This window comes from Poeciliopsis prolifica, unplaced genomic scaffold (assembly GCF_027474105.1).
Source record: "Poeciliopsis prolifica strain line A6 unplaced genomic scaffold, Auburn_PproV2 SCAFFOLD053, whole genome shotgun sequence".
NCBI classification, from domain to species: domain Eukaryota; kingdom Metazoa; phylum Chordata; class Actinopteri; order Cyprinodontiformes; family Poeciliidae; genus Poeciliopsis; species Poeciliopsis prolifica.
Window position 1 is genome coordinate 1638410 of NW_026562428.1, and position 26592 is coordinate 1665001.

The 26592-nt window shown below is 43.5% G+C and overlaps 1 protein-coding gene across 10 annotated transcripts; it reads left to right on the top strand.

Annotated features, from left to right (window-relative positions):
* Positions 1-26065, top strand: LOC129378649 (microtubule-associated protein tau-like). Of its 10 annotated transcripts, none has more exons than XM_055059027.1 (16): positions 7-727; positions 6844-6912; positions 11280-11442; positions 12455-12529; positions 14216-16756; positions 16911-17111; positions 17259-17414; positions 17843-17895; positions 18705-18819; positions 18910-18966; positions 19876-20183; positions 22086-22178; positions 22471-22563; positions 22989-23070; positions 24240-24352; positions 24542-26065. In XM_055059027.1, the coding sequence occupies exons 3-16, from the start codon at positions 11310-11312 to the stop codon at positions 24749-24751; spliced, it is 4230 nt and encodes a 1409-aa protein (XP_054915002.1). In that variant the 5' UTR covers positions 7-727; positions 6844-6912; positions 11280-11309; the 3' UTR covers positions 24752-26065. The 10 variants fall into 10 exon arrangements, with proteins under 10 accessions (XP_054915011.1, XP_054915009.1, XP_054915005.1 ...); XM_055059029.1 differs by having other exon boundaries at positions 17259-17396; XM_055059028.1 differs by having other exon boundaries at positions 17262-17414.
* Positions 26066-26592: the final 527 nt, after the last annotated feature.

Genomic DNA, 26592 nt, shown 5'->3' on the forward strand with positions numbered 1-26592 from the left:
GTTGCAGGAACGAGCAGGGTTGGAGCGTTTGCTTGTGCCGCTGCGGCCTCTGCAGCCTCTCTCTGCCTTTGTCTCGGCTCTGCTGCAGCGCCCAGCCCTGCCTGCAAATGAGCACCATCGACAGAGCGATTATTCAGCACGGGGCAAGCCCTGCACCCCCTCCTGTACCTCGCATTGCACTCCTGCCGCATTCGCTGTCGTGTTTGGATGCTTCAGGAGCAGGAATGAGGATAAAATGCTCTTTGTGGAGGTTTCAGATGCAGGAGGTCTTTCATCTAAACCCAGTGTCCCCCGGGGGCTGGGTGCGCCTCGTACCTCTTTCAAATATGAATTAATGTCTAAAACATGAACATGTTTCTGGTGCTCAGACATGGCTGGAACCCAGCATCCCCAACCCCCATCGGCGTGATGCTGCCTTCAGCCCCAACTGTTGGTGTGTACGCTGGTGGAGGGGATGTGATTGGCTCGCTCTGGTTTTGTGTGTGTGTCTGTTGGCGGAGGAAGTGTGTAAGCTGCAGCACCGTGCTCTCGCCGGCTCCGGTCGCCGGCGTAGAAAACATCAGTCATCTCAGCGAGAGCGCCGCTGCCTCGATGACTCCGGCTCCTCTGCCTCCTTCTCATCCGTTTGTTTCTTCTTCTCCTCTCTCTGCAGAAGCCGCCGCCCGCCCTCCCGCCAGCCCCTTCAGCCCCTCGCTCCCCACGCCAAAAACTGGAGCCGCCTCACCAGGTAAGCTGCTAAAAGCAACTGCGTTCAAATCATCTAGAATATGCATGTAAGCCCCCTTTGCCCCCCTACACTTTTTGTCCCTGAGGGCTTTCTTTTCTTCCCACCTTTAATTTCACATCAATATTCCTTCTTTGTCCTCTTTCTTTTGTTTGCAGAAATTCACATTTCTCAAGATATTTGCAGGTATTGAAAACAGCTGAGCTGATGCTATGATAAGCCCAGGGTTGGTTCTGGATTGTTTTTAGTTTTTTTCATATTTTTTTGCTGACCTTTAGTCTTTGAGACGCTCTCTGTCTAGACAACACAGATTTTTCAGCCACTAGCGTGCCGTGAGAGCATATTATTGGATATCTTGACACCATCGGCTGCTTTATTTGTAAGACATCTTAGCTTGTGGTGCCATGTGCCGGTAGCTTGTCGCTGGTTTCTCAACCAAGCCGGGCAACGCACCGCGGGACACGTCAGACTGTCTGTTCTCGTTGGCAGATATGGCTGTCAAAAGTTCTCCATCGGCTCCGTCGGGGTGCGCCGTGGAGCAGGTGGTGGTATGCTGATGGGGAAAAAAATACATAAATCACAGCAACCTTCTTCTTCTCTGGATATCCCAGAGACTGTACTGTTTTGATTTGTACCGTAGTTTATGTCTTTGTTCTGCTGCTTTTAACCATTTTAATGAAGGGCCTCGTGTTTGTGGTGCTGATTTTTCTTCCCTATTTGTTGATTTGAGTCGTCGGTCAACTGTAGATATATTGTATATATTTGACATTGTTTGAATTTATACAAGACCAAAAAAAAGAAAAACTGCATAGCCACAATTTATAGGAGTTATTATGTCAGTTGGTGAAATAAATAGCTAACAATTTTAGCTTGGATATTTGCCAACATAATCAGTTACACAATGAGTTATAGCAGTTAGCGTACCTGTTGTTAACATAACTAGCCACAGACATCGGCACATGTAGCCTGTTAGCAAAAGCCTATCCGCTGCTTCGGACAACTTTCCAAAAGGTAAATGACAAAAAAAAAAAAAAAAGGGCTTTAACTGTGAAGCACGGTGGTGGAACTGTTATGGCTGGTGGTTGTTTGGGCCTTTCCAATGTAAAAGCCTGTTATTTTGCCCCTAGTGGTCATGTGGGGTGGTGATTATTATTCGGTTGACGATGGTTGGGTATCAGAACATGGAGGGTTGTGTAACGACAAAGATCCATATCGGAGTTGTGCCGAAATGTGGTGGGAGGATTTGAAATGGTGGACCGTGATGCACATCGCCCACATCCAACTATTAAAAGGATATCAGCTTGTTCATCACATCAGAAGCTTTCATTTATATTGTTGTGAGGCCATTTTATCTGTTTGGATCACATCTGTGACTGGGCGTCCACTGGGTCCGTAACATGCTCTCCGCGTGACGGCCCGGCCCCCACCACCCCCCCTTCTCTGTCCGTCTCTGTTTCCGTCCGCCTGACGGTTGCTAGGCAGCTCCCAGGCGAGCCGTCTCCTCTCCGGAGGCCGACTCAGGATGACATGCAGGACGGAGGGGGGGGCAGCGTGCCCTTCCTCTGCCCTCGTTTGTGGGGACGGAACCAGAGGCCTGTCCCCCACTTCACCCGGCGCGGTCAGCTCAGGTTGTTGGCGTCTGAGGCCGAGGGAGTCGACTGCGCCTCTCCCGCTAATCGCCGTTAGTCAGCGAGGTCTTTCGGATCTGGACATGGAGGTGGTAGGAAGTTGCTAAGTGTGCAACCGGCTACAACTGACGCCTGCTTAGCGGAAGTGTTACACATGCTGGAGGTGGTGAACGTGTGGGAAGGCGGCAGAGCAGGAAACTCAACTACACAGGCTTCTTTTACATTCCTGGGGATGCTCCCTCACGACCCATCATCAATAAAATACTCCTATAACGTAATATAAAATGTTTTTAGCGTAGCTAAGGTCATATCAGCTCTTATGCACGGTGGAGCAAGTGTCATGGTGAGGGGATGTTTTTGTCGATTCTTCAATTCTCAGTTATGCTTCATCTGAAACATGTCATAGAAACGTAAACGCAATAATTCTTGTTTCTTTTTCGAGCTGAAATGCTTCGTGTGGAAGTTGCTCGTCAGCGGCCTGGTGCTGTTTGGAAGTAATTTCACGCCCAACCTGTCAGGATTAGCTAAAATACAGCTTCCTACTCACATTCCTGACCTCCAGAGAAGTTCATAGGGGTAAAACGTCTTCCTCCAGGCTGCGTTTGTCCCCGCCCGGTGGCAGCATGTTGATTGACGGATGGAGAACGCTTTCTGTCTGAGCCGTTCTGCCGCCTGTGTCCACGTTTTTTCTTTTTTTTGGGGGGGCGGGGGAATACAGCTGTTGCCTTCGGGGCTCAACAGCCAGCACCTGCTGACGCTCAGTTTTAATCTGAATTCACTCGCCATGCTTTGAAGCTCGCAGCTGCGGGAGTTTCTGATTGGACGTAGAATATTAAAGGCCACGTATATGTGGAATGATTTCCTGAGTGGACGGTTCAGGACTTCACAACCAGATTTCTCACGGTTTGCTGCCCTAAACAGGATATTACTGCAGCTCCTGACCAGAGGTTATGTCTGACTATGGCATCTTTTCCTTCCAAAAGGAAGGAAAAGATTCAGGTTTCCACTACATTTAGGTCCACACTATCCTTCTTGTTTTTATTTAATTAGATGGTTCTTGTGTGATAGAAGTAGAAAAGTAAATCATCCTGGAAAAAGCTTTTGTAAAATCCTCCAAATTCATTGCATATGCCTAAATACCTTAATGTCCTCATGTCCAGCTTTTTTTGGCTGAATTATTCTTTTTTATTTTTTTGCATGTTATGGTTGCTGTTTCTTCATTATTTCCTCCCGTTTCTATTTTTTAAAGCCCTTTCCGTTGCTCTCACTGGAAGACGCTCTGTCAATAATAACAGATTCTGACATCCGTGTTGAACGGATTGAATTTTGCCTTCATATTTAATTGCGGGTTGTGTCCTTTTACCAGTTTTTTTTTTTCGCCCTGAATCGGATGAATTTAGTTCAAGCGGCTGTTCACGCTTGAATAACATCGCCATGGAGAACATCCCAGCTCAACACACTTCGGTTGAACATTATCTCACAATGTTCCAACAAAATACCATTTTTAACATTTATTTCTGGAATCAGTAAAACATCTAAGACGGCTGCAGATTTTCAGGTTCCCCTCACTTCCTGCGTTTTGCGTAGCGTCCCGCGTGTGTTTTATGGAGGTGTGTGTGGGCCTGGGGAAGAGCACGTCGGGCTCCCTGTGTGGGGAAGGAGGAGGCTGTGGGGGTGAATTACGGGTGTGGAAGTGGAGGTGTGGGGGGTGACGGCCAACTTCAAAAAGGAGGAAGCTGGGAAACTTCAGAGGGCTGCTGTCTGATTTTTCATGACCGGACCCCCAGGTTGAACCGCAACCCCGACCACAGCTGCCTCATGAGTCACGTTATCACCATAAATCCGTTCAGAGATGCTTTTCTACATCATCCCAGCTTTTTAAAAAAATATAAATAAACAACTGGAAATGTAATTAGTACTTTAGTCCTGTAGTTTGCAACAGTGAAACACAAGGTTGACATAATAACGTCGTCCGCTGTCGTAGTACAACGTGGATTTAACACAGTACCATAAAGTACAATCCATCTTTCCCAATCTCCCCCGCCCCCTTTTGATCCTTTCAATAAAGATGAGCACACTTTTTCTGGTCAGCCGAGCGCCGAGATTAAGATTCATTTCCTGTTTCTCGTTCCTCACGAAGAGCCGGCATCTTTGGATGAGCTCAGCCTCTGATCTCCTCCTTCATCCGTCGCTCCGGTTTCTGGCTTCCCCGCAAACCCACGGGCTCACACCACAAGAGCAGCTGAGGATGTAAAGCTGCTCGACAAGGAGCATTGTTGATCACTGAGAAGATTATCAGCACGGGATTCCTCTAAAAGCTTCAATTAATGAGTTTGGAGATAAGATGAGACGTTGCTTCGATACTCTGTGATGACAGGCTGTGGGAGGGGGATGGGGATGGGGGGTGGGTTGACAACAGAAACGCAAAGAAAAAAACGCCCCAAACTTTTTCTTACCTCTTCAAACTTTGAGGCTTTTTCTAGAGTAAGTTATTTTTTGTGAAACATGTAAACCCTGCACGAGGCATCGCCACTTAAACATCGAGCATATTTCCAATGGAGGAACGTTTTTATGCGTTTTTACATAGTTTAAATCGTGCCAAAACGCGAGTCTTCCTGCCACACTTTTGGTTTTCCAGCAAATGGAGCACAGTCGAACGAGAGAACGGCCGTTTACTGTCGCTGTAAACAAATTCTCTGCTTTGGCGCTTCTATTCCTGTCGTTTCCTGATATTTTAGGGGCAGGACAGGACCACAAATCTCTCAGCCGCTCTTCTTTATATAGTAGGCTTGCTGTTCTGGCTTTGCTGCCATTGGAAGAGAAATGACTTCCTGCTGCACTCTTTTCTTCTCATTACAGTTGCTTTCCTTTTATTTATCACATCAAGCAGCATCCCTTTGGAGAATAGTCTGTCTCTGTCTTTTTGGACACATGAAAGAAAATTCCCTAAAAACTTTCCAAGAAGCAAAATAAATCTCTTAGCTTTGGTTATTCCTTTAACTTGTCAATCTCAATTCTTAACAGGCCATTGTGTGTGTGTTTTTTTTTTTAAATGTAGGAAATCGTGGGAAAATATCTCATACCTCTTTCGTGCAGCAAACATATTAGATTTGTGTCTCCTGCCAATAGTAAAGTCCATTGAAAGCCAATGCTTCACTACGGCGCCATATGTTTTAGATCAGAGGTGCCCAAACTTTTTGAGACCAAGTTCTGCTTTTTCCTCTCACCAGCTGGCGGAGATCTGCCACGTGACATGAAGACATAACAATTGTAAATGAAACTCTGTTGACTTATTTTATTAGATGTGCGCTACCGTACAACAGGTTTTGTCACAAAAACATTTTTTCATCCATAGTGCTGTTAATAGGAAAGACGGTTAGGTAATTTTTATTTTTTTTCTTTTACTTAAAGGAATATTTCAAGCTGTGATTTGCAATACCGGTTATTGAATTGTGAAATTGCTCTGAATTTATCGTACGATTTCATTTGACCTCAAAGAGGTCAAATGAAAGGGCAAATTAATTAACTGATTGGTCTACTTTTAGGGGTAAAAAGTAAGCTTATAGTCCAGAATTTTCTGTATATTAAATACTATCACAAGAAAAGGAGCTATAAATTAGATATTGTTTCCTTTTTTACATTTGGCTCCAACCACATAATCATCTGCTAATAGTAGAATAGAAACATTTGACTCTTCCTTGCCTCTTTTCAAATAAATAGTTTTCTTTCTTTTCTCATAAATCCGGCTCCTTTTTGTACCTGAAGCCCCCTAATGCCAACAGGATGCTCTGGGTTCCACCTCCTTCCAGCTCCAGAGCTACACACGGCTGTCTCTGAATCTTGGCCCAAGATTTAACTCCTTCATTCTTTGGATTAGCCCCTGAGGGCCAAGCCAAGACTTTAACAAATCCTAAAAACAGCTCACTGGAGCCGCTGGTCTACTTGGCGCAGGAAGGATGCTTGTAATCACTTGTTGGGGCAAAATTACCATCCCGGCAGTTGCCTTGGAGACTCTCCGCCAAACCTCTGCCTCTCCTTTTATTTGTCTGTTGTGTTGCTGAAGTTTGTCTTGATGTATTGATTTCCAGCTTCTCTATTTGCTAATAACGCGACTCAGTCAGGCAGATTATGACCTGAAATGTTACGGTGATACTTCTGGCATTCATTTCAAAGTAAATTACCATAATAAACAAAAGAATTAAATGGAACAAACTCTCTTATTATATTGTTTTGATTGTGGCTTTGTTATGATGAGTAATAAATGTTGCTCACAGGCAGAACTGAGCCTAATGCACGGCTCTGCAACACATGATGAAAGTTGAATGTGTGGAAGAGTCTTTAATATAATTTAAGGCTCACCAGATGGGATTTGGTTGTTTGAGCTTAAAGTTGTGGATAAATTAAATAGCCTGAGGCTTGCTTCTTCAAATATCTAACTATTATTTGATGATTCTGATGTTTATTTCTCTTCATGTCTCATTTTTATCTCAGATCTGAGCCGACAGTTCAACGCCGTACCTTCCTGGTTCAACAGGCAGAGAAGCTCAGCTTTCAGCTCAGGTAAGTTCGCACCACACGCCAAGTGGATTCAGTGATAAATGGAAAATAGAAAAAAATATGAAATTCTGGCTTCCATTTAGTTATGAAAGCAGAAATAAAATCTTGACCAAGAAAATTGTTGCTTCTGGACAGCAGAGGTGTTGCTTCCGCTGTTCATTTAAATTGTTCAAGCTAAACGTCACATAGCTAAGCATTACAAAGGTAAAAATTACCTTGCTGAACATTATGGAACTAAACCTTACACAGCTAAACATTGCGCCGCTGAATGCCACATTGTTAATGTTCAGCAACATTTAGCTCCATAACGTAGCTAAGCATCACAGAGATAAACGTCTCGTAGATAATAAGCGTGACGTTGCTAAACATTATGGAGCTAAACGTTGGTGTTCAGGCGTGGCCCACTCCAGCTGCTTCATTCAGCTCTACTCTCTCTGACATTTCACTCTCACTTTTCCCATGACTCACGGGAGCCACGGGGGGGTCGGCTGAAAGTGGCTGCATTCGGCCAGATAATTGGCTTGGCTCTCCATATGTGGATAATAGCAGGGGATTGTGCTCGGTTTGGGCTGATGTCATTTTGACCCACTAAAAGCAGTGATTAAGTTAAACTCTGGTGTTCCAGTTTAACCCCAGCTATGAGAGGACGTTTCCTCACCAGCCTGTCTGTGCAGATCAGCTGGAGTCTTGGGAGGACATGGAGAAAGTTTGAGACACAATGACAACTCATTGTCAGATTGCATACAAACTGTTGACGTTATTAAAAATATGTGAAACTCCTCGAAATGATACATGAACAGGCAGGTCATTTAATTATTGCTCTGACCAAAGTTTTGGAGAGAAGCTTTTTGCTTGAGACATTTCCTGACTTTTCTAGAAATTGTTATTGAATGTTAAATTGCATTGCTTTTTTTTAAACCAAAAAAGTATCTTTTGGTTTAAAAAAAAAAAAAAAGTAACCAAAGAACGGCAATACGGCTTTTATTGCCACACCAATTATGTTGTTTAAGAAGTCGTAATCAACTAGAGAAGCATATTTCTATATCTTATTGTAAAAAGTGAAAGTTTAAATCAAATGTCTATTCACCACTTACTTAACATTTTGTTTTCTTACTTAACTTTTTTGCTTTCTAAAACCAAAATAGACTCTGAAACTTAAGTAAATTCAAGTTAAATGTACACAAATGTTTACGTGACGTAACAACAAAAATATTTTTCTATTTCTTACTAAAGCGAGTATATCAAAATTGGGTACATTTTATTTATGTCGACATTATAGCTTGTGGGTTTTAGACATTTGATCTTAAGTGATAATTTGTGGGCTTTATGTTGGCTCTATTTCGATGTTACGCAAGCGGTCATCGGTGACACCAGTGCATCGACTGGTTTAAATGGCTCCCTGTGTGTCAGAGCAGTGGGGAAGGAACCCCGAGGCAGCACCGCGCCCAACTCCCTCCGCTGACCTATTTCTGGATGGTCAGAGTCCCTCCATTCGCTGCTGCCGTCCTCTACCAACCACTGACCTCCGTGACTCCACGTTGTGGTATCTATGGGAACGATGACATCGCTGGCGTACTCTGAAACGCTTACTATAAGGGAAAATATATAAGCCGAGATGAAAATATCTAAGGGCGCTCGAGTAAAATATGAGATTATCTATAAAAAATAAAACTGATAAAGAATTGAACTATTCACAATAACCGTGTTTCCATCTTTTTTTTTTCGTGGTCCTTGCAAATTTTGAAGTATCTCTACTGGAGCCATGCTTGTGAAGCCAGGCTCCAGTGATTACAGTTTATTCACACTTCCCTGACAGCTCTCATTGTGCTTTAAATCTCCTTTATGTGTTACGAAGTCAATGAAAGCTGATCTGCTGCTGCAGCAGCAGGAAGACGTTCCTGGTCTGTCTGAAACACAGGAAAAATAATCTCGTAGAGAAACCCCTTGTCTTTATTTCTCCCTTTTTCCTGTTGCTTTAATTTTAGATTTTATCATCACAAGGAAATATCCTTGATGGCTTCATCAACGAATGAATGAATCCTGCAGATTAAGGTTTGGCAGTAACATGCAATCTTATTATAAGTCCAGACGGGACGTATTTATTGGGTTTTATACGAAAGACAAATACAAAGCGGAAGTATAATTGTGGAAGGAAAATATTATTTCTGTAATTTGACAGTAATTGATATTAGTTACATTAGATGTTATGTTTTTTATTTCTTTAACCTTCAGTTAACATTTAGAGTTTCCATGCTCTTCCTGTTTTTAATTATGATTAATTCATTGTATGAAATGCAGATAGTTAGCATAGATTCATTTGATCATTTGAAGTCTGAAGCAGGACTAGCTGACTGAAAATCAAGCTTTGCAGGAGAACATAACTTCAAGTTTGAAGCCTACATCGGACCGTTTCGTGTATTTATTGTTTCTTATATCCATATCTTTATGTTTCTGCTCTACCTTAGGACCAATTGGTCCTACTGGTGGAGGTTGTTCGGCTGCTCACACAGAGGATTAAGGCCAGGTTGGCCTGCAGCGGAGACAGGCTGCTAGAGATCCTGCCTCCTAAATGGATGGTGACATTCCAACGTGAGCAGCGCTCCGTGGAAGCACGAAGGCTGACCCAGATCCGGGCGGGGCTGGATTAGGACCGAGGTGGGGGGGGCTAATAGGGACAAAAGAAGAACCTGGAGCCTCTCTGGCTTAGCGTATCTTCTCCTAGTTAAAAACCTGTTGGTGGGTTGTAGACGGGAGAACGACGACGTGATCGGACCTGACAGTTGTTTGGGACTCGTAGCGGTGTCGATTTAACCATTTAGTTCAGTGGCGTAGACACTAATATGCTGCAGACTCTGAGGTAATAATGAAGATCACAACATTGCCAGGCTGATGTGAGAATATCCTCCCCATCAAACTGCAAAGTCGTCTTAAAGTTGATGTAGATTTTAGCGAGATAATCCCATCTTTCCACCAAAGTCTCTTAACTTTGTTGTTTTCGTTTATTTCTTTTAAGCGTTTCATGCTGCAGATGGTGAAAGTACAGAGAGAGGCTGGTAAACAGCTGAAAGGGAGCAGTAAAAAGGGCAACGTCAGCTCCAGTTAACAACAGAATGACAGGAACTGCCTGGAGAGCAAGGTTCACAAACCCAAACGACGGTAGAATACGATTAACATAAGCTTTCAGTTTTAAGAAAAAGGCAGGATAAAGGTTAAACTTTACATTAATTGTAAGAATTCATAAATCGACACTATTTATTATGATTCTCCATTCAATTTAGCGACTAACTACTAAGGTAATTTAGACTTGAAGGTTAATAATAGCTAATCCCAAATATTCAGTCAAAGAAAATATTTTTTTTATATATACAACTTTATTAAACTTCAAATCAGACAAACAACAGGCCTTCAATGTTTAGTTCAGGAGGTTCGTTCAGGTCAGATCCATTTAATCCATTTTGTGTTATCACAGCAGCATGGCTCGCTGCTGACCAGAGGGATTTAAACCCATAACCTCCAGATTCCTGCGGCGAAACATGCTCTTAAAGCTTTTCAGTAAATAAAAGAAGATTTTCCAGGGTGTAACTTCGGATCTCAGTGTCGTTTGATTTTCACTGCAGCGGCAGCAGGAAACAGGTCAGTGTGATTCCTGGCTGTCTTCCTCCTTGGCAGCAGCTGCGCCCCGCCCTGCCTTGCCTCTGACTGCCCTGGGCTCCCCTCCTCAGCCTGTCTGGGTGTCACCGGGTCATCCTGACTCTGCAGCAGCAGGAATTAGGCTTTATTACCTTCAGTCTGGTGAAGAGCAATGAACTGCAGCTGCTTGGTGATGATGATGATGATGATGATGATGCTGCAAGCCTCCTGTTACTTACTGTTGAAAATCATGATGCGTTTTGCCTTGGAGGACAAAAGGCTGCAGGATTAGAGAGTTGGGTACTTTTGTTTGTATTTCGAATGAGTTAAGATGATCACTGGGAGCCGTTTCTGTCATTTCCTGCAGCATTCAGGCTCATTTTACTGGTTTCTGCTCAGCTGAGGGATGCAAGGATCCACTCTGAACATGGATGTTGAGACAAAGACCAGACCAACAGCTCACTGCAGCTGCTGGCTCCCCCTGGTGGCAGGTTTAGTGTTGCTCTGCAGAACGTGCTGTAGATTTAAAAAATGTTTAAAGAATTGGTCAGAGTTTAGTTTTTTTTTTTTTTTTTTGTTTTTTTTGTTTTTCTTTTTAGATTATATCTGGATTTTATTTTGCCATGTATAGTATATGGTATGTGTTCCTGAACTGACTTTTCTCATTTTTGCTCTCTTTACTGGACTTGCCTTTTATTTTATTTTATTTATTTTGGCATAATTTTCTTCCTCCTCCTCAGATCCAGTAGGTGACCCTCAGACAGGCGAACATGGCAGACGGCAGGCAGCCAGAGGACCACTGGGCCGCCAACGGCCAGGAGAACGGAGAGAACGGCTACTCATCCTACGGCTACCAGGAGAACGGCTACCACGCTGCGGCGGCCGCTCCGCCTCCAGTAACAGGTGGGGGGAAGCCGCATGCTGCATGCTGAAGCTTGTGGAGCAGAGCAACGGCACGATGAGACGAGGACAATAAATGAATCAATCGATCCAGCTACTATAGTAGTTCTGATCATTTTATGATGGTAAACATTAAAGTTCCTCAGGAATTTGTTCAATCTAACAGTAGCTGAGGGAATAACAGAGGACAGAAAAGGAGGAGAAGACAAAGAAAGACAACAGAAGAAAAGAATGATGACATGAATGAGAAAGGCAAGAAAGAAAAGGATGGAATAAGACCTAGAAATGAAGGAGGTACAACACGAGGTAAATGATTGGAGGACATGAGGAAAGAAGGACAGATGAGAAAATTAAGGTAGGACAAAAAGGAAGGCAGGAAATGAACAAAGAAGTCAGGTGTAAGAGTATCCAGGTAATGAAAACTCTGAGATGACTTTCCACACTGCGAAGGAACATTTGAGTTTCCATCCGCCAGAGTTGGCTCTCCATGTCCGACACTGGGCTGCCCATAAGTCTTCACTCCTCAGGGTTCTTCACATTCTGTCTCATTCCAGCTGTGAACCGGTGCACAGTTGTAAAGCGGAAGGAAAACAATGGAGAAAGAAAAGCAGGAAGTTCCACTGATGCTTCAATTACTGACTTCCTGTTGGTTTTCAGGATCTTCAGATTGAAGTTTTGAAATGTTCTTTTTTTTTTTTTTTTTTTTTTTTTTACAAACCAACTAAACTAATTAGTTCTCAGTTGGATCCAGGTCTGGACTTTGACTGAACCACCTTCTTGTTGAAAAATGAATCATTTTCCTTCCCCTTCACAATTCTGCTCTACGTTGTGTTGATCTGTCACATGAAATCGTCACCGTTTAATCGTTGGAGGTCGGTATGAGAAGAATATTGAGCGTTTCTACACTAGCCGAGTGTAGAAAGCTGCTCTGACTCATTCCTCGTCTCCGTCTTTCCATCCATGTCCCGTCTTCCCGCTGTGTCTCGTCTCTCTGTCTCTCTCTGTCCCTTTGCAGTGGACGACTCGGCCAACCTGCCTCCCTCCCCTCCCCCATCTCCATCCGCTGAGCAGACCGGGCCGCTGGGACAAGGTACACAGTGCATTAAGGAACAGCCTCCTTCCAACATGTAGGACGTGAAAGTTGCAGAGAAGTTCTCCTGGTCCTCAGTATATACCACTCTGTCCTGGTCCGCTCATAATCTGGTCCATTTGACCAACTGTACTCTAGTAATACCTCAATCAGATATTAATAATAATAGTAATCGTGACAACAACTCTCTTCTTTAAGACCCATCAGTCTCTATTGGTCTGCTTGTCATCGTCAACAGCTCACTGTGTTCTTTGTTCACTCAGTTTGTTGATTTTTACCATTCGTACATTATACATTTAAACACTCGTATTAGGGTAAGAAATCAAATCCCCATTGCTGGGTGAATAAGCGTTATATTTGGAAAAATATAATGTTTTGCAACTTTATATTTTGGGTTATGCAATGGAGAGTCTCCATCGCATAACCCAGCTTTGTCTCCGTCATTTTCAACCATGTCACGCTAGATTTAATGTCAGCCATGTCTCATTTGTGTCTCCCTTCCCCTGCTCAAAGAGGAGAAAGTAGAGGTTGTCAGTCAGCGGCCTCCAGTGGAGGAAGTGGCATATGAGCAACCAGGAGACTTGCACGTAGAGCAGACAGATTGTGTAAGGGTGTCCCAGGCTTTGGGTTACCAGAGAACCCAAACACCTGAGGCCGTCAATGGAGAAGATCACCATGGTGAACAGAGCCCGACACAGACAGGTGTGTGGGGTTTTGAAAACAACATGAGTGTCTGAACAATGGACTGTTTTCTTGTGCATGACCCTCTGGTGGGTATAAAGCTGTCGGCTCTTGGTTTTTCTAACTTGTGATGCAGCTCAGGCTTCGCTGCCAACCTTCCCTGCTGCTTTGTTGCCCTGGACCTTGTGAGCTTTTGCTGCAGTTCTTAGAGCTGCTGTTTGCCAAATAATCACGTGACATAGCATTTTGATTTTTGTGCTTCTGTTTCATGCCAAACTCAACCATTTGCTTCTTTTGAGCACATAATCAACCATGTCATGGTTGATCATTTCTGCACTTTAGTATTGCCAGCTACATTGCAAACGCTAGAATCACTGTCTAAATCGTCATTGTATTCTGTACATTTTTCTGTGGGTTTTGCCGGGGGGATGTTGTGATTGGAAAAACTGCCGAGTATCTCACAAATAAATGCTGGACGCATTTAAAGTCTGTTGTAAACCATTTGCTTTCTGTTCTTCAGTTGTCTTCATATCATCCCACAATAAAGAATAAATGTGTTTTCCTATTGTTGTTTAAACCAATTTGGGCTTTAAAATTAACTCTCATTGGACATTTATCGTGATACTAATAAAGCGTTCACCGTTCAACATATGTTACTTGATTGTCATTGACAAATAAGTAAGATTAGTTTTATCTGTAAATCCCTTTTTATTACAATAGGAATTCAATAAGCGTGTGTATTACCATTATTTATTGCCATTTGACATCATGCAACTCATTCCTTTGTTCCAGTTCTGCACGCTATCTTTGACGCTGTGACCTCCCCTTGTGCTGTTGTGGCCTGGCACAAAATACATTGTGCTGTGTGTTTTTGCTTGATGGAGAGTATCTATGTGCTGGAAACCTCAGCTTGACTGTATGGGCTAGCTTTTGTGGATGCTGCAAACAAAGCTTTTTGCTGACTTGAGTCAGCCCAGACTTCTACAGCATCCTTCAAACTCACAGCCCAGCCAGCGGAGAGCAAAGCATCTTGTGAGTCTGAGGCGCAAGAAGGCGAATGTCCTGCAACGTCTGAAGAACTTGCTTTGAGTAAACATCCCACTACTTCAGAGAAAGATCTCTCTGAGGAGTCCTCAACTAAACAGACTGATAAAGACAGAGGAGAAAACACAGAAGAATCCCCTGAAGACTGCAAACCTTTGCAGTCTAAAATCAAGGACCATACAGATGTTTCGGTGACAGAAGATGCGAAAAGACTCAAAACAGAAAATATTGCTGGGGTTATGTCACCCAAGAAATCACAAGCTCCTTTGAATGAAAGTACTGAGAAGACTGAGGAAGGAGATGCAACAAATAAGGGCAACGAGGACAGTAGCATTCAGACACCAACAGTCCAATTAAAAGAAGGATCAGATAAAGATTCAAAGACTTACTTTGAGACATCAAAAAGTCAAGAAGAGGGATTGTCACAAGGCTATTATGAACTCAGTTTAACCTCAGAGAAAGGGTTAAGTGTAGAGTATGACAGAGCTCTGGATCAATTTGAAGGACGAGAGAAGAAAAACGCAATGCTATCACCTGATAAAACACCATTAGAGCAACGCAGACTGTCCTTGAACATTCCTAGTGGGTCTTCTACAGAAATAACTGTAAAAGTAGACAAGTCGAGGAGATTCTCTGAAAGCTTGTGTTCAGTCAGTGGAAACATTGAGGGGACAGAGGTTCTTCCAATAACCCCATTTGTTGAGATGCATACATCACCACTTCAGCCTGTAGTCTCCATTATCCCAACACCGACACCATCTGACAGCATCCAGGCAATGGAAGACGCTTCTGCTGAGGGGCATTGTTTTAGTTCTGACCAATCAGAAAGCCTTTCTGATATGTTGGATTTGGCTGGGGTCCCACTTCATCCATCAACACAGATGAGGGACCACATGAGACGAAAATCAATGCCAGCCAGTGCACTCCTCGGTAATGTCTTTGACAAGCTGAGTCTATCAGAACAAATTTTGACAGAGGTGGCAGGGGAAAATCAACAGGAAGAGCTTGGCTACTGTGTGTTCAGTGAATACTCGGCACCCATGCCTTCTCCAGCTGATGTACCAAATCCTGGAGATTCTCAACACCAGCACTTCCCTTCTTTGGGTTCTGAAGAAGAAGAGGTTTCTGAAGTTGTGGAAATTGAAGAGGGTCAAACTCAAGTGCAACAAAAAGGTCAGAAAGAAATTACACACGTTTCTCAAAAACATGTGTTGGAAAAGAAAGATCCACCAGTAAAGACCACCTTGATTCTGGAGAAAGCTGTGACTAGTGGATTAAAACCAGATCGCTTACGAATCCCAATGACGGCTTCGAAAGACCGTCTTACTGAACTTCGTCTGGAGACTGGCCTACCTGGGGATATACAGATCCAGGCAATCCCTGAGGTGGATGTGGAAAAAGACCCCTCTAGAGAGGCCTCACCCATCCCACCGGACAACTCATTTACTTTCACTCCTGCAGAAACTGGAGGGAGATTTCCCCTGAGTCCCATCGGCCCCAAGTCTGAAGGAACCCTAGAAACTCGAGGTGGTGAGCCACAGGGGAAAGATGATATGCCCAACAAATCTTCAGAATCCAAGAATGTTGATGAAAAACTGGAGGCAAACAAAGCGATGACAAACACTGAGAGTGTAGATCAACAAGAGAAAGCTGAGGAAGCAGACAGAACCACGACAGCATCATTGGAGCCTTTACAAGATAGTTTGGAAGAAAAACCCTTAAGCTCAGGAGAAATAGAGACTCAAACACCTTCAGACGTTTCTCAGCATTTAAGCATTGAAAAGGCAGGAGGTGAAAAAACTCCCCAAATCCAATTACCAGAGTTAACGCTAACAAAAGACTCATCAAGGCCACAAGTATTATCTCCAATCATTGTAATACCTCAAGCACAAGTAGATGAAGAGGTTGAAGAGGAGGATGACATTGAGATTGCGGAAGAGCCTCAAGAGATTATGGAAGAACCTGAAGAGATTCTGCATTCCAAGAGTAATACAACAGCAGAAAGTATACCTGATTTACCAGAAGTGGAGGAGCAGAAGAAGGACCAAATGAGACTGATGGTTTGTGATAAGATGCTGGACGATGATCCCAAGTCAGGAGCTGAAGAATGGAGCCATAGTGCCCTAAACAGCGACGAAGGGGAGCCAGCTACAGACAGTTCACACTTGTCCCCATGTTCTGACCACGACCTATTACAGCAGTCTGAGGAAGGCGATGAGGAGGAAAAAAAGGAAGAGGACCTGCAAGTAGATCAGATGGAATGGTCAAAAGAGGAGAATGAAGGGGTAAAGAAAGATGAAACTCATCAAGAGGAAGTGGAAGGAGTTGATTGTGATGCAACTGGTGATGAAAAAGAGGAGAAGGTCCTGATTGAAGAGGATGAGAAAGACATAGAGAAAGACATAGAGATTGGTGAAGAAGCAACAAGTCTGGCAACTAACGATGAAACCACAATGGACTTGTCCATCCTGGATACAGACAGTGGCTGGATGGACCCTCAAGGTACCCAGATCATTTAATATACCTATCACTTCTACAATATAGACAAAGATCATCAATCTATATACTTAGAAAGCTGATATGCCTTGATGTAAGCTAATACCTAGCTATGACAGCTGTGGAGAACTAGTCCTTTCTTGATACTTTTCTGCTGCAGATGATGACAAAAGTATCATGACTGAGCAAATCGAAGCCCTTCCTCAGACACAGAGTTCCACTGCGGCAGCTACGGTGGTGGACTGCCCTGCTAAACAGTTACCCGGCCAAGGAAGGGGCTGCCTTGGCACTGCTGAATGCAGAGTGACACGCAAAGCACTGACCTACCATCCGCCAAGAGAGGAGATGAGAAAGAAAAAAGGTTCCTGTTCTGTTTTTTTTTTTCCTGTATTTATAGCCAGAAAATGAACTTTTTTGTGACTACCAAAACCATTGACTTTAAACCCAGCTTTTTATGTCAAAACTGATTTGTGCATGATGGTATAACAATGTCTCTCCTCTTCGCCAGTAGGCGTGAGGAGGGCTGACCAGAGTAAGGTGTCAGCCCTCCAAAGTCGCTCTCCATCTCGAAAGAGTAGAGCCAAAGTGGCGGCCAGACATCCTAGGCCTGCTCCGCTTCACGGCTCTGTTAAGCGCAAGGCCACAGGTGAACACCTTTCGCCAGGTATCAGCGCTGTGAATGGAGAGATCAGTATATATGTGACCTATGTGGAAGATGCAGAGGCAGATCTCGCTTTATTTTTGGCTCTTTGAGGAATTGAGCAGTGGCAATGTAGCTGGCAAACATCGTGTGCTTCTTATCCATCCAACGTTTCCGTTACTTTCACTGCCTTAACTGCTGTCTTTCTTTGCATCATGATTGTTTCTTTCTGCTCAGTGTTTCTTTTGTTTATGATTCTTGTTTTTTTTTAACCTAGTGGGAAATAAAAAGTTAAGTCTAGTTTAATTTGTCATCTTTGAAACATAACAAGCCAAATGCAGCTTGCCATTTGGTACCTTTCCTCTGGAAACTGTCCATTCATTACAAGTGTGAGGTCCTAGCAGATGAGTCCCCCTGCTGGTTAACACTGAGTATTGCTCCTTTTCCCACAGGTATGGCACACCAGCCGCTCAGTGTGGCCCAGCCGTCCAGGGAGAGGCCCACTGTAAGTAATATTTTACTGTTTTAACAAATTGTAAATCGATGGGGCACGCTCATGTCTCCCATACAGACATAAAAATATTTAAATCTGCAAAATTGATGAAGGGCAAAACATAAACGAAGGGGAAAATCTTTAAGCAAGAGCTGAGGCATTCACTTAGTCTGATGAGAGCAGAAGTGAGATTTACAAGAAAAGAGGATTGTTGAGTGGAACTTTGAGAGAGCAAATCTGTAATATAATGCAGATCCACGTCACTCTGATCTATGTTGCTTCTTGTCGCCTTTCTGCATGATGTTAGCTAAATATATCTGCATGTCTTCATCCTTTTTCTTCCTGTCTGATGAATCATGTTGTCTTGCATGCTCGCCTTCTGTCTTTGTCAGTCGCGCCAGAGAAAATCTGTGAGTAAATATGTTTCCATGCGGAAGGATCCCTTATTTTCATTTCAGTCATCATTTCTGTGATGTTATAGTGTATCTTCCTTTCATTTTTCATCTCTTGGTCGCTTCCTCCACCTTGCATGCGTTCTCCCCTCTCGTTACGTGGACCACCCAGAGCCCCACGAGGGCCGTTCTGTTAAAGATGGCAGTGCAGCGCGGCGGGGGGTGCCCCCGGCCGGGCTCTGCCTGCAGCCTTAAACGGAGCCCCCTGGTGGAGGCGGTGATATGCGAGGCTCGGCCCTCCTCTGCCTGCTCCCGCCGTCCCCCTCCACCAAACAAATGGGTAAATTAGAGAGAAGATAGAGGGTCTTGGCCATGGATGGGAGGGGATACCTGTCTGGATTATTGACCCTGTTGTGTGTGTTGCTTCAGGAGAGAACATACCGCAGCCCGGAGAAGAGGTCATCTCTTCCTAGGCCAGCCAAGTCTCTGACTCGCCATATTCCTGCTGCTGAGCAAGAGGACAGCACCCCCTCCAGGCCAACCTGTAAGATTACACTCCGTCAGATGTGTCGTTTTGAAATCTCTCTTCCTTCCACCCTCCTGCTCTCCTTGATCTCCCTGTTCTCTCCTAAAGCGATCCGAACCGACTCCAGAGGAGACGGCAGATCTGGAAGAACCCCTAGTATGGCAGGTAGAGCACCCTGTAGCTCCTTCCCCATCAACAGCTAAACATTTAATCACTGATCTCCATTACATCACAGAAGAGCTCCATGCATATTTACTCATTGTGGCTCAGTCAAAGCTGACTTGTCAGAGAAACAGGTGGGATCCAGGCCAACAGGTGTGCTGCTTCAGGGCTTCGATCCTATTGGTGTTTCCTCTGGTAACCTGGCAACAAGCAGCTGGAGGACAAATGATGTGATTAGCCTCTCACTGTTTAAACATTCCTGTTTGTGCTCAATGAAACTTGAGCACACGTGGCTCCATGTCTAACAACGTGACGCAGACCAAAGATGAATCAACTTACATTTTGTCTTCATGAAGGCTTTTAGTTCAGATCTCTTAACCCTTGACTTTTTTTTTTACCGTTACCACCTGATTAGTTTCAGTCACATTGTCCATCCTGCAAAGGGTTATTGAAGACAAGATGTGTATAGAACACGTACTTGGAAGATCAGGGTGTGGAGACTGAAACTGGACTTGGATAGTTGTGGACGTTGAAAACAATCGTTCACTAGCATACGGTTGTTGAAGTAGTCAGTGAATCGGATGAAGTAATGCTTCCATACTTCATCTTCCACCTATGGAAGATGGAGCCCTGGGGACAACTGATCAAATACACTGACGTCTTTTAGGGCAGAGGATGAAGTATAAGTTGTTAGAATAGACAATGAAACTGAAAGTAAAGACTTGTTTTGCATCTAGGCCATCGCTCTTATTATTGGCTAGTTTGACCAGTCAATGTCCAGTCAATTTGAGGTGTAAATGTTGCCACAAAATGTTTTACTGTGCAAGGTAACATCTTGATTTGTGAGTACAGACCATAATTTGAGTTGCAACTAGTGTATGGTAAAGGAGCATCCTTTCCTTCTCCCCTAAGGCACAGACTCCGCCCGGTCCCGGTCGGTCCGCAGTGGCGCCTCCACCCCAGGGTCTGCCGTCACACCCGGCACACCGCCCAGCTACTCCTGCCGCACCCCGGGGTCGCGCACCCCTGGCAGCCACACGCCCAAGTCCTTCAGCGTCCTCCAGGAGAAGAAGGTGGCAGTAATCCGGACCCCGCCCAAGTCCCCTTCGTCAGTCCAGCGGCAGCTGAAGGTCATCAACCAGCCGCTTCCCGACCTGAAGAATGTAAAGTCCAAGGTCGGGTCCACCGCCAACCTAAAGCACCAACCGAAAGGAGGACAGGTAGACCAATGGGAAGGTTTGATGTGTGTTTGGCCCTGTTCAAAGTTTATTGAAGGGCCCTTGGGTTTTTCTTTGCATTCAATTAGATTTTTCAGTAGTTTTGCACTTGCTGCCAAGACATGTGGAATAGAGTTGAGCTGTTGAGGATGGGCAGAGTCCAGTAAGCACTATAAATAAAACAACATAGTTATTCGGTGGTTGTTTCTCTGGTCAGATTTGTTCTGAGGAGAGTGTGATCCAAATTTTGTGGATGTGCCAAATCCTGCCACAGGAGGGCAGTAAATGGCCAAGTTTTCTTCCTGTCCTTTAATGGAAAATCACAAAGTAGCAGGTGTTGTGACCATGTTGTAATCTGGTTAAATAAGGTTATTTTAAATACAATGCATCGTCCTTCTGATGAGCACACTTATTGTCTCATATCGTCCAAATACAGGCGCAACTATAGAGCTTTGATGCTAACTACCAGAGATGGTGACATGTGAAGAAGGGTTTCCTCTGGTTCTGTAGAAATGTCATATGTCCACCCTCAGTCACTGTGCGTCCTGCTTCGTGTCCTCTGCTCTGTCCGCTGCCATCTCCGTCTGCCGCTGCCTCAGGCCTCACGTCTCCGCCGTCTCCACGTCCTGCTTCCCTCTTTCTCTATCCCTCTGCTTCCTCCTCGGCGCATCAGCACCAGCTGCACCAGCCGACACGGTTCGATTTAACAACATCCATCTGTGCAGGAAGATGCGTAAAAACGCTCCTCTTTGACCAAAAGCTGCCCTTGGGAGCTGCTCTGGTCATGGCTGCCAAGGATTTTCCCTCCAGCTCTGAGGAGTATTTATAATCCAGCTTCCAGAGCCACTCACAGCGCAGAAAAGACTTCATTTAACCTTCTCAGTTTTTTTTTTTTTTTAGCTGTTTTTCTTTTTAAAAACAGATGCTTTTAAGCATTTCCCCAGAGCACTCCCTCACTTCTGAGCCAAATATAGAAACACAGGCAGTTAAGGGAGAAAATCGTCACTGAAACTTTATGGGGACATCATAGTTTTCAGAAATAAAACGTGTTTATCGTCTGCTGTCTTTTAACAAATCAATCAAAATATCTGCTCTGCAGACATTTTGATTGTGAATAATTGTCTGCCAAATATAAAAACTTAAACCCTAAAATGTAGGAGTCATTTATAACTTCGTTCAAATTTAGATGAAGTATTTGGCAGAACCGTCTTCGACTTTCTAGCTATTTTTTCTCATAATAGTATGTAATGTAATTATTGGAACAGATGAATGAAGCACCTTCACGCGTTTTAGAAAGCCGAACCTAGCTCAATCATTCTCTTCCTGCTTTATTTCGGAATTTTCGTGATATCATACAAAGAAGCTGCATGTTTGAGGTGTGTTAAAATTCATCAACAGGTGGCGTCACCTTTTCTTTTTTTTTAGACCAGCATTTAAAAGCTCTGACATCAGCTAAATTGACAAATTTGCAGAATGTATTTAAAAGGCATAATTTTGATAATCCTTAGTGTATTTTGTGTACATTTTTCATCTCTATAAACTAGACATGCGTATGACATAAATGACTCAAGGCCTCGCTGACGCATGCGGTTTGAAAATGTCATATTTTGGTGCTGGTGCACCCCTCCTCTCCCTTTCCTGATGCCACCCAGGGCAGCCGCCCATGCGGTGTCCATCTTGAACTCTGTGTGTTTTTCCCTAAATCTCCTTCTCTATTCCTCTACCTTTCCCTTCTGTGTTGTCTTTTCTTTTAGAGGTTTTTTTTTTTTCCATTATTTTCAATTTTTCAAGTGACGCAAGTCAATTTAAAAAACCCACATCGGTTAGGACCTTTTCCTTTAAGTTACCCATTGTTCAGTTTCTTTTTTTTTTTATATCAACATTATTATCCCGATTTTATTTTAGGTTCAGATTTTAACCGAGAAGCTGGACTTCACTCATGTTCAGTCAAAGTGCGGCTCCAAGGATAATCTGAAGCACACGCCCAAAGGAGGCCATGTATGTAACTTTTCTCTCTTTCGCTTCTTTTGCTGTTTTTTTTATTTCCAGCCTTTATGGTCTGACATCCTGCTTTTACATATGTCCATCTGTTTGTCCGTCAAACATTGAGGAGTTGAGCTCTTGTTTTCTTTGCTGTGAATCGGCCTCTGTCGCGTCGAGGACAAATGAAGAACTGGGACATTTTAGAAAGATTATTTTTGGCGAAACAGCTGAGACGACGCGGTCTATTTCCAGTTTCACCTCTGTTTTTTTTTTTCAGAAAAAAGCAAATGAACGTGTCGTTTTATAGGTCATGATTCCAAGCGTTAAGTTGGACTTTAGCCACGTTCAGTCTAAGTGTGGCTCCCTGGATAAGGTCCACCACGCGGCCGGCGGGGGAAACGTGAGTGACTCTGCGGAAAAAAAAGCTCCTGTCGCCTCCGACTCCCTTCATCCCCCATTGCCGTCCAGCATGTCTAACATGTAGCTGTGGTGTGTTCCTGTGACTTCTGCCTCAGACGCTAAATATAGAAACCGTTCACGATGTTAGAAAGATGAAGCCGCGTCCCTCCAGCATGCAAGGAGTCCAGTTTAAGCGAGGAACTTCCTCTCTCTGTGGTGTCATGGTCTACTGCTTGCTCTCTCCAGGAAGTGATGTCACCAGTCCACTTCTTCTGCCATAACCTCACAGATCCATGTTGTGATTTGTGTTGCCCCGTTCCACTGAACTGTTACCCAGTCTTTAATTACATTTCCATACCAAAACATGTCCGATTGGTTTCTCCTTTTCTTTGGATCGTAATCCCAGCTGCTTGCTTCCTGTCGCAGGTTCACATCCAGACCAAGAAGATCGACTTGAGCCACGTCACCGCCAAATGCAACTCTATGTCCAACATTCATCATAGACCTGGTAATCATTGTGTTGAATGTGCATTTCTGACTCTACTGGATACATCTCCAGTAGACGTGTGCCCCAGTTTTTTTCACAAAGCTTCCTCAAATGTTGCATTTAGATGCATTTTTACGCAGATGATACTCAAATATTATGTGGTTTTTCATCCACAGGTCCAGTTGTTGTTTCTAAAGTCACAAAATCACAGCATGTAGTCTATCATCAAGGTTTGATATGTGCAACTGTTTAGTTTAGAAACCAAAAACAGAAGAAGCTTGGTTAATTTGACTGACATTGTTTCCAAAAAGTTGATTCATGGTTAGCCTGAAGATTCAAATGTTGTTTTGCTTTGGCATCTAATAGTTGCCAATAGTAGCTGTTTCAGGGTTTGAACAGAAAGAAAGATGATAAAGTTTGGCCATTCACACATAATCCTAAAAATCAAATCAACACAAACTGACCTATCAACCCGTTTATTATTTCAGTCTTACTTTGGTCTTGGTAGGCTAGTTGGTATGCTAACTTCTATCAACATTTTCTCTAGTCAATCTAAAGTTCACTGTGTGTAACTAGTGCAGTAGCGGGTAGACTTTGCAGTCTACCTGCTAAATGCAGCAGCCATATTGGATTTTAGGTCTTTGGGTTAATAGATTTAGAGGGCATTCCAGAGGATATTATGGGTTAAGATTTTGGATAGTTCAGCTTCAGATTAAAAATGGAACAAACAGTTGTCTTTGACAATAAACTGAGGTTTAATCAAGCAGGTTAAGAGTTGTGGACAATAAATGGATGGATGGGAATGTTTCAATGTGTTTAGGCCTTCATCCAGGACACAAGTTTAATATTTGCTTCAAGACTGTGAAACTCCAGTCAGAAAGTTGTCCTTCAAGAGCCTTTGACAGAATCTAGTGGGAGCAAGCTGCCAAATAAAAGATGAAAGCCTCTTATTTATTATTTAATGATAATATTTTAGTCTTTTCTGCTGTTGTTCAAACACAACATTTGCCTCAGAGCGATTCTCTCCTTATGTTGTCTCCATTTTTTATAACTTTGTAACATCAAGCCTTGTTCCCAGTGGGCCGAGAAGACTGCCCCGTCTTTGCTCCGAGGTTTCTTGTCCCTTTCAGCTCGAGGGAAGCCCGGCGCTCTCTGGGATGACGCCTCACGGCTTTCTGTTGTTTTCCCAGGGGGAGGAAACATTCGTATCGAGAACGTGAAGCTGGATTTCAAAGATAAGGCTCACGCCAAGGTCGGCTCCCTGGACAATGCCAGCCACATGCCTGGAGGAGGGAATGTCATGGTAACAAAGTTTTACATTCACTTTTACAGTCAAGAATTTAAGTGTCAGGTTAAAATATTTATTAAATAGAACGATGAACTGGAGATAAGTCGAGTGAGATGGGCAGTGTTGACAGGGGAGAGATGAGGTAGATGTGGGTTTTGACCTTGACTTCTTAGATCCGTTTCTCCTTCTTTCCCGACCAAACAGATCGAGAGCCACAAGTTGAGCTTTCGGGAAACGGCCAAAGCTCGCGTGGATCACGGCGCCGAAATCATCATCACCCACTCCCCCGGCGTGGAAACGGGGGGCACGTCTCCCCGCCTGTCGTCCGCCGGCAGCATCAACATGATGGAGTCGCCCCAGCTGTCCACGCTGGCGCAGGACGTCACGGCCGCACTGGCCAAACAGGGCTTATGAGCTTTCGGTCCGTCCCCACGTCCTCCTGTCATTGTGGTCCCCCCTCATAGGCATCCACCGTTGTCCCTTCAGTGCAACATGACCCCCAACACCTCATAACCCCCACAGTTGTAGTCGATCGGGCTGTCGTTCGCCCATTCAGATTTTAAAGACTAGCTTCTGCCGCCTTTAAACGGGAAGCCTCTTAGTTCTTCAATCCTCAACTCAAATATGGATGTTCGATTCAGATCCGATAGGCCGAAGGGTCGATTGTCTCAGCAAGTGGTTTTTACGATTGTATGACGAATTTTTTGAAGCGCATCGCCACAGCCCTCCAGAATTTTTACGAATGCAATTTATTGCTACTAGATAATTAATGTTGTCTTAAAGGATACAAATGTATGAGAGACTGACGGAGAAATGCGAAAGAGTGGCTGACAAGTGGACATGTCTGCTGAAATGTGACATGAGTTTGTCTTTGTTCGTCGGATTTTAATGTTTTCTTGCTCTGTTTTCTTTTTTTTTTACATAAATGTTACTGTAGTGTTACCGTTTTGTACCTTCCCTGTGGCTGCTCTGGCTTATTGGCGATTATAATAACCATGGCAGATAATGTGTAAAATGTCGAGCGATGAACAGCTAGCTTTATAATAGGCTTTCTTTTTAGTTGTCCTCCCTTCCCCCAAAGCTGCCTGTTTACGTTCGTTTTTATATTTGCGCTGTAGTTTTACAAGGTTACACGATACTGTTGTGCTGGCATGGCAACAAAAAAAAAAAATACAGATTCAGTTCGAACTATTTGCAGCTATTTTAAACTTTTTAAGTTTGAACGAAAACGGCCCGGATTCAATCCAAGTCAGGCCAGAATGACTCTCCTTGTTTTTACTAAAACACTTGGTGGTACGGTGTGTTCAAATGGGTTAAGAGCCCAGAGTTTGTTCAAATTAAGTGTGAAGTATGAAGCTTTATATGACAACATTCCTGTGGGGTGAAAAAGATAAAAATAAATGTGTTGGTTTTGATCGTTGCTGGAAGTCAAGAAGAATGAAAGCTAGAGTTCTTTTTCTTTCTAAAAACGAAAAAAAAAAGAAGTAAAACGAAACTCTTCTATCAGATTTTTCCTCACCTTTGTGGAACCCTTTTTGCCCCCTGGTGTCAGGAACCTTAACCCTGACCCCCACTGTTTCCCCGTGCTTCCTCTTTCTCCACCCCCTCTTTGCCTGTGTAAGTGTATTTAAAGAAATGTAGACGTGTGTGGACTATTTCCAATGTTTGAGATGTATCAAATGCTTCAACAAAATGACGACCGCATAAATAAAGAAAATAAAAATCGAATTTCTTGAGTGGCTTGTTTTGATTCAGTTTGGTTGCTTCAGAAATCACAACTTCACTTTTTTCCCGATGTCCATGATACAGGCAAGAAAACGCTTTTTTGTTTAGGGTCATTACTGTTTTTTTTTTGTTTTTTTTTTTTTGTTGTTTTTTTGTTTTTGTATTAAAACAACTTACTTGGCTCATCTCAAAGCAGCTTTTGCTAGCTATTTTCTAATTGACTCTTCTGTTGTGAATTTTAACTTTGACACTTGGCGTAGCGAACTTTTCCAGACTCTAATTATTTATTCTAAATCATATTTTCAGTCAAGATATCCTTTTCAGGACAGGTTATGTTTTATATCATTTTGGCCCCACGCTGTGGTCACAGAGACATTTGAGACTGGTTGTAGTTTTGCTAGCATTAGCCAGTTTGCTACTAGCTGGTCAGATAACAACAAGACCGTTTAGTTAGCATTAGCTTAGCTATTGACCGAATGAACAACAAAACTCTCATTCCAATTTGTGGAAATGACTTTCTGAAACCGTGT

Excerpts from the sequence above, each read along its gene's own strand:
- LOC129378649 (XM_055059027.1), top strand. The coding sequence starts at position 11,310 with ATGGCAGACGGCAGGCAGCCAGAGGACCACTGGGCCGCCAACGGCCAG. Across the intron at positions 12,530-14,215 it reads GACCGGGCCGCTGGGACAAG|CCCAGCCAGCGGAGAGCAAA; the intron begins GTACACAGTGCA and ends TCAAACTCACAG. Across the intron at positions 20,184-22,085 it reads ACCAACCGAAAGGAGGACAG|GTTCAGATTTTAACCGAGAA; the intron begins GTAGACCAATGG and ends ATTTTATTTTAG.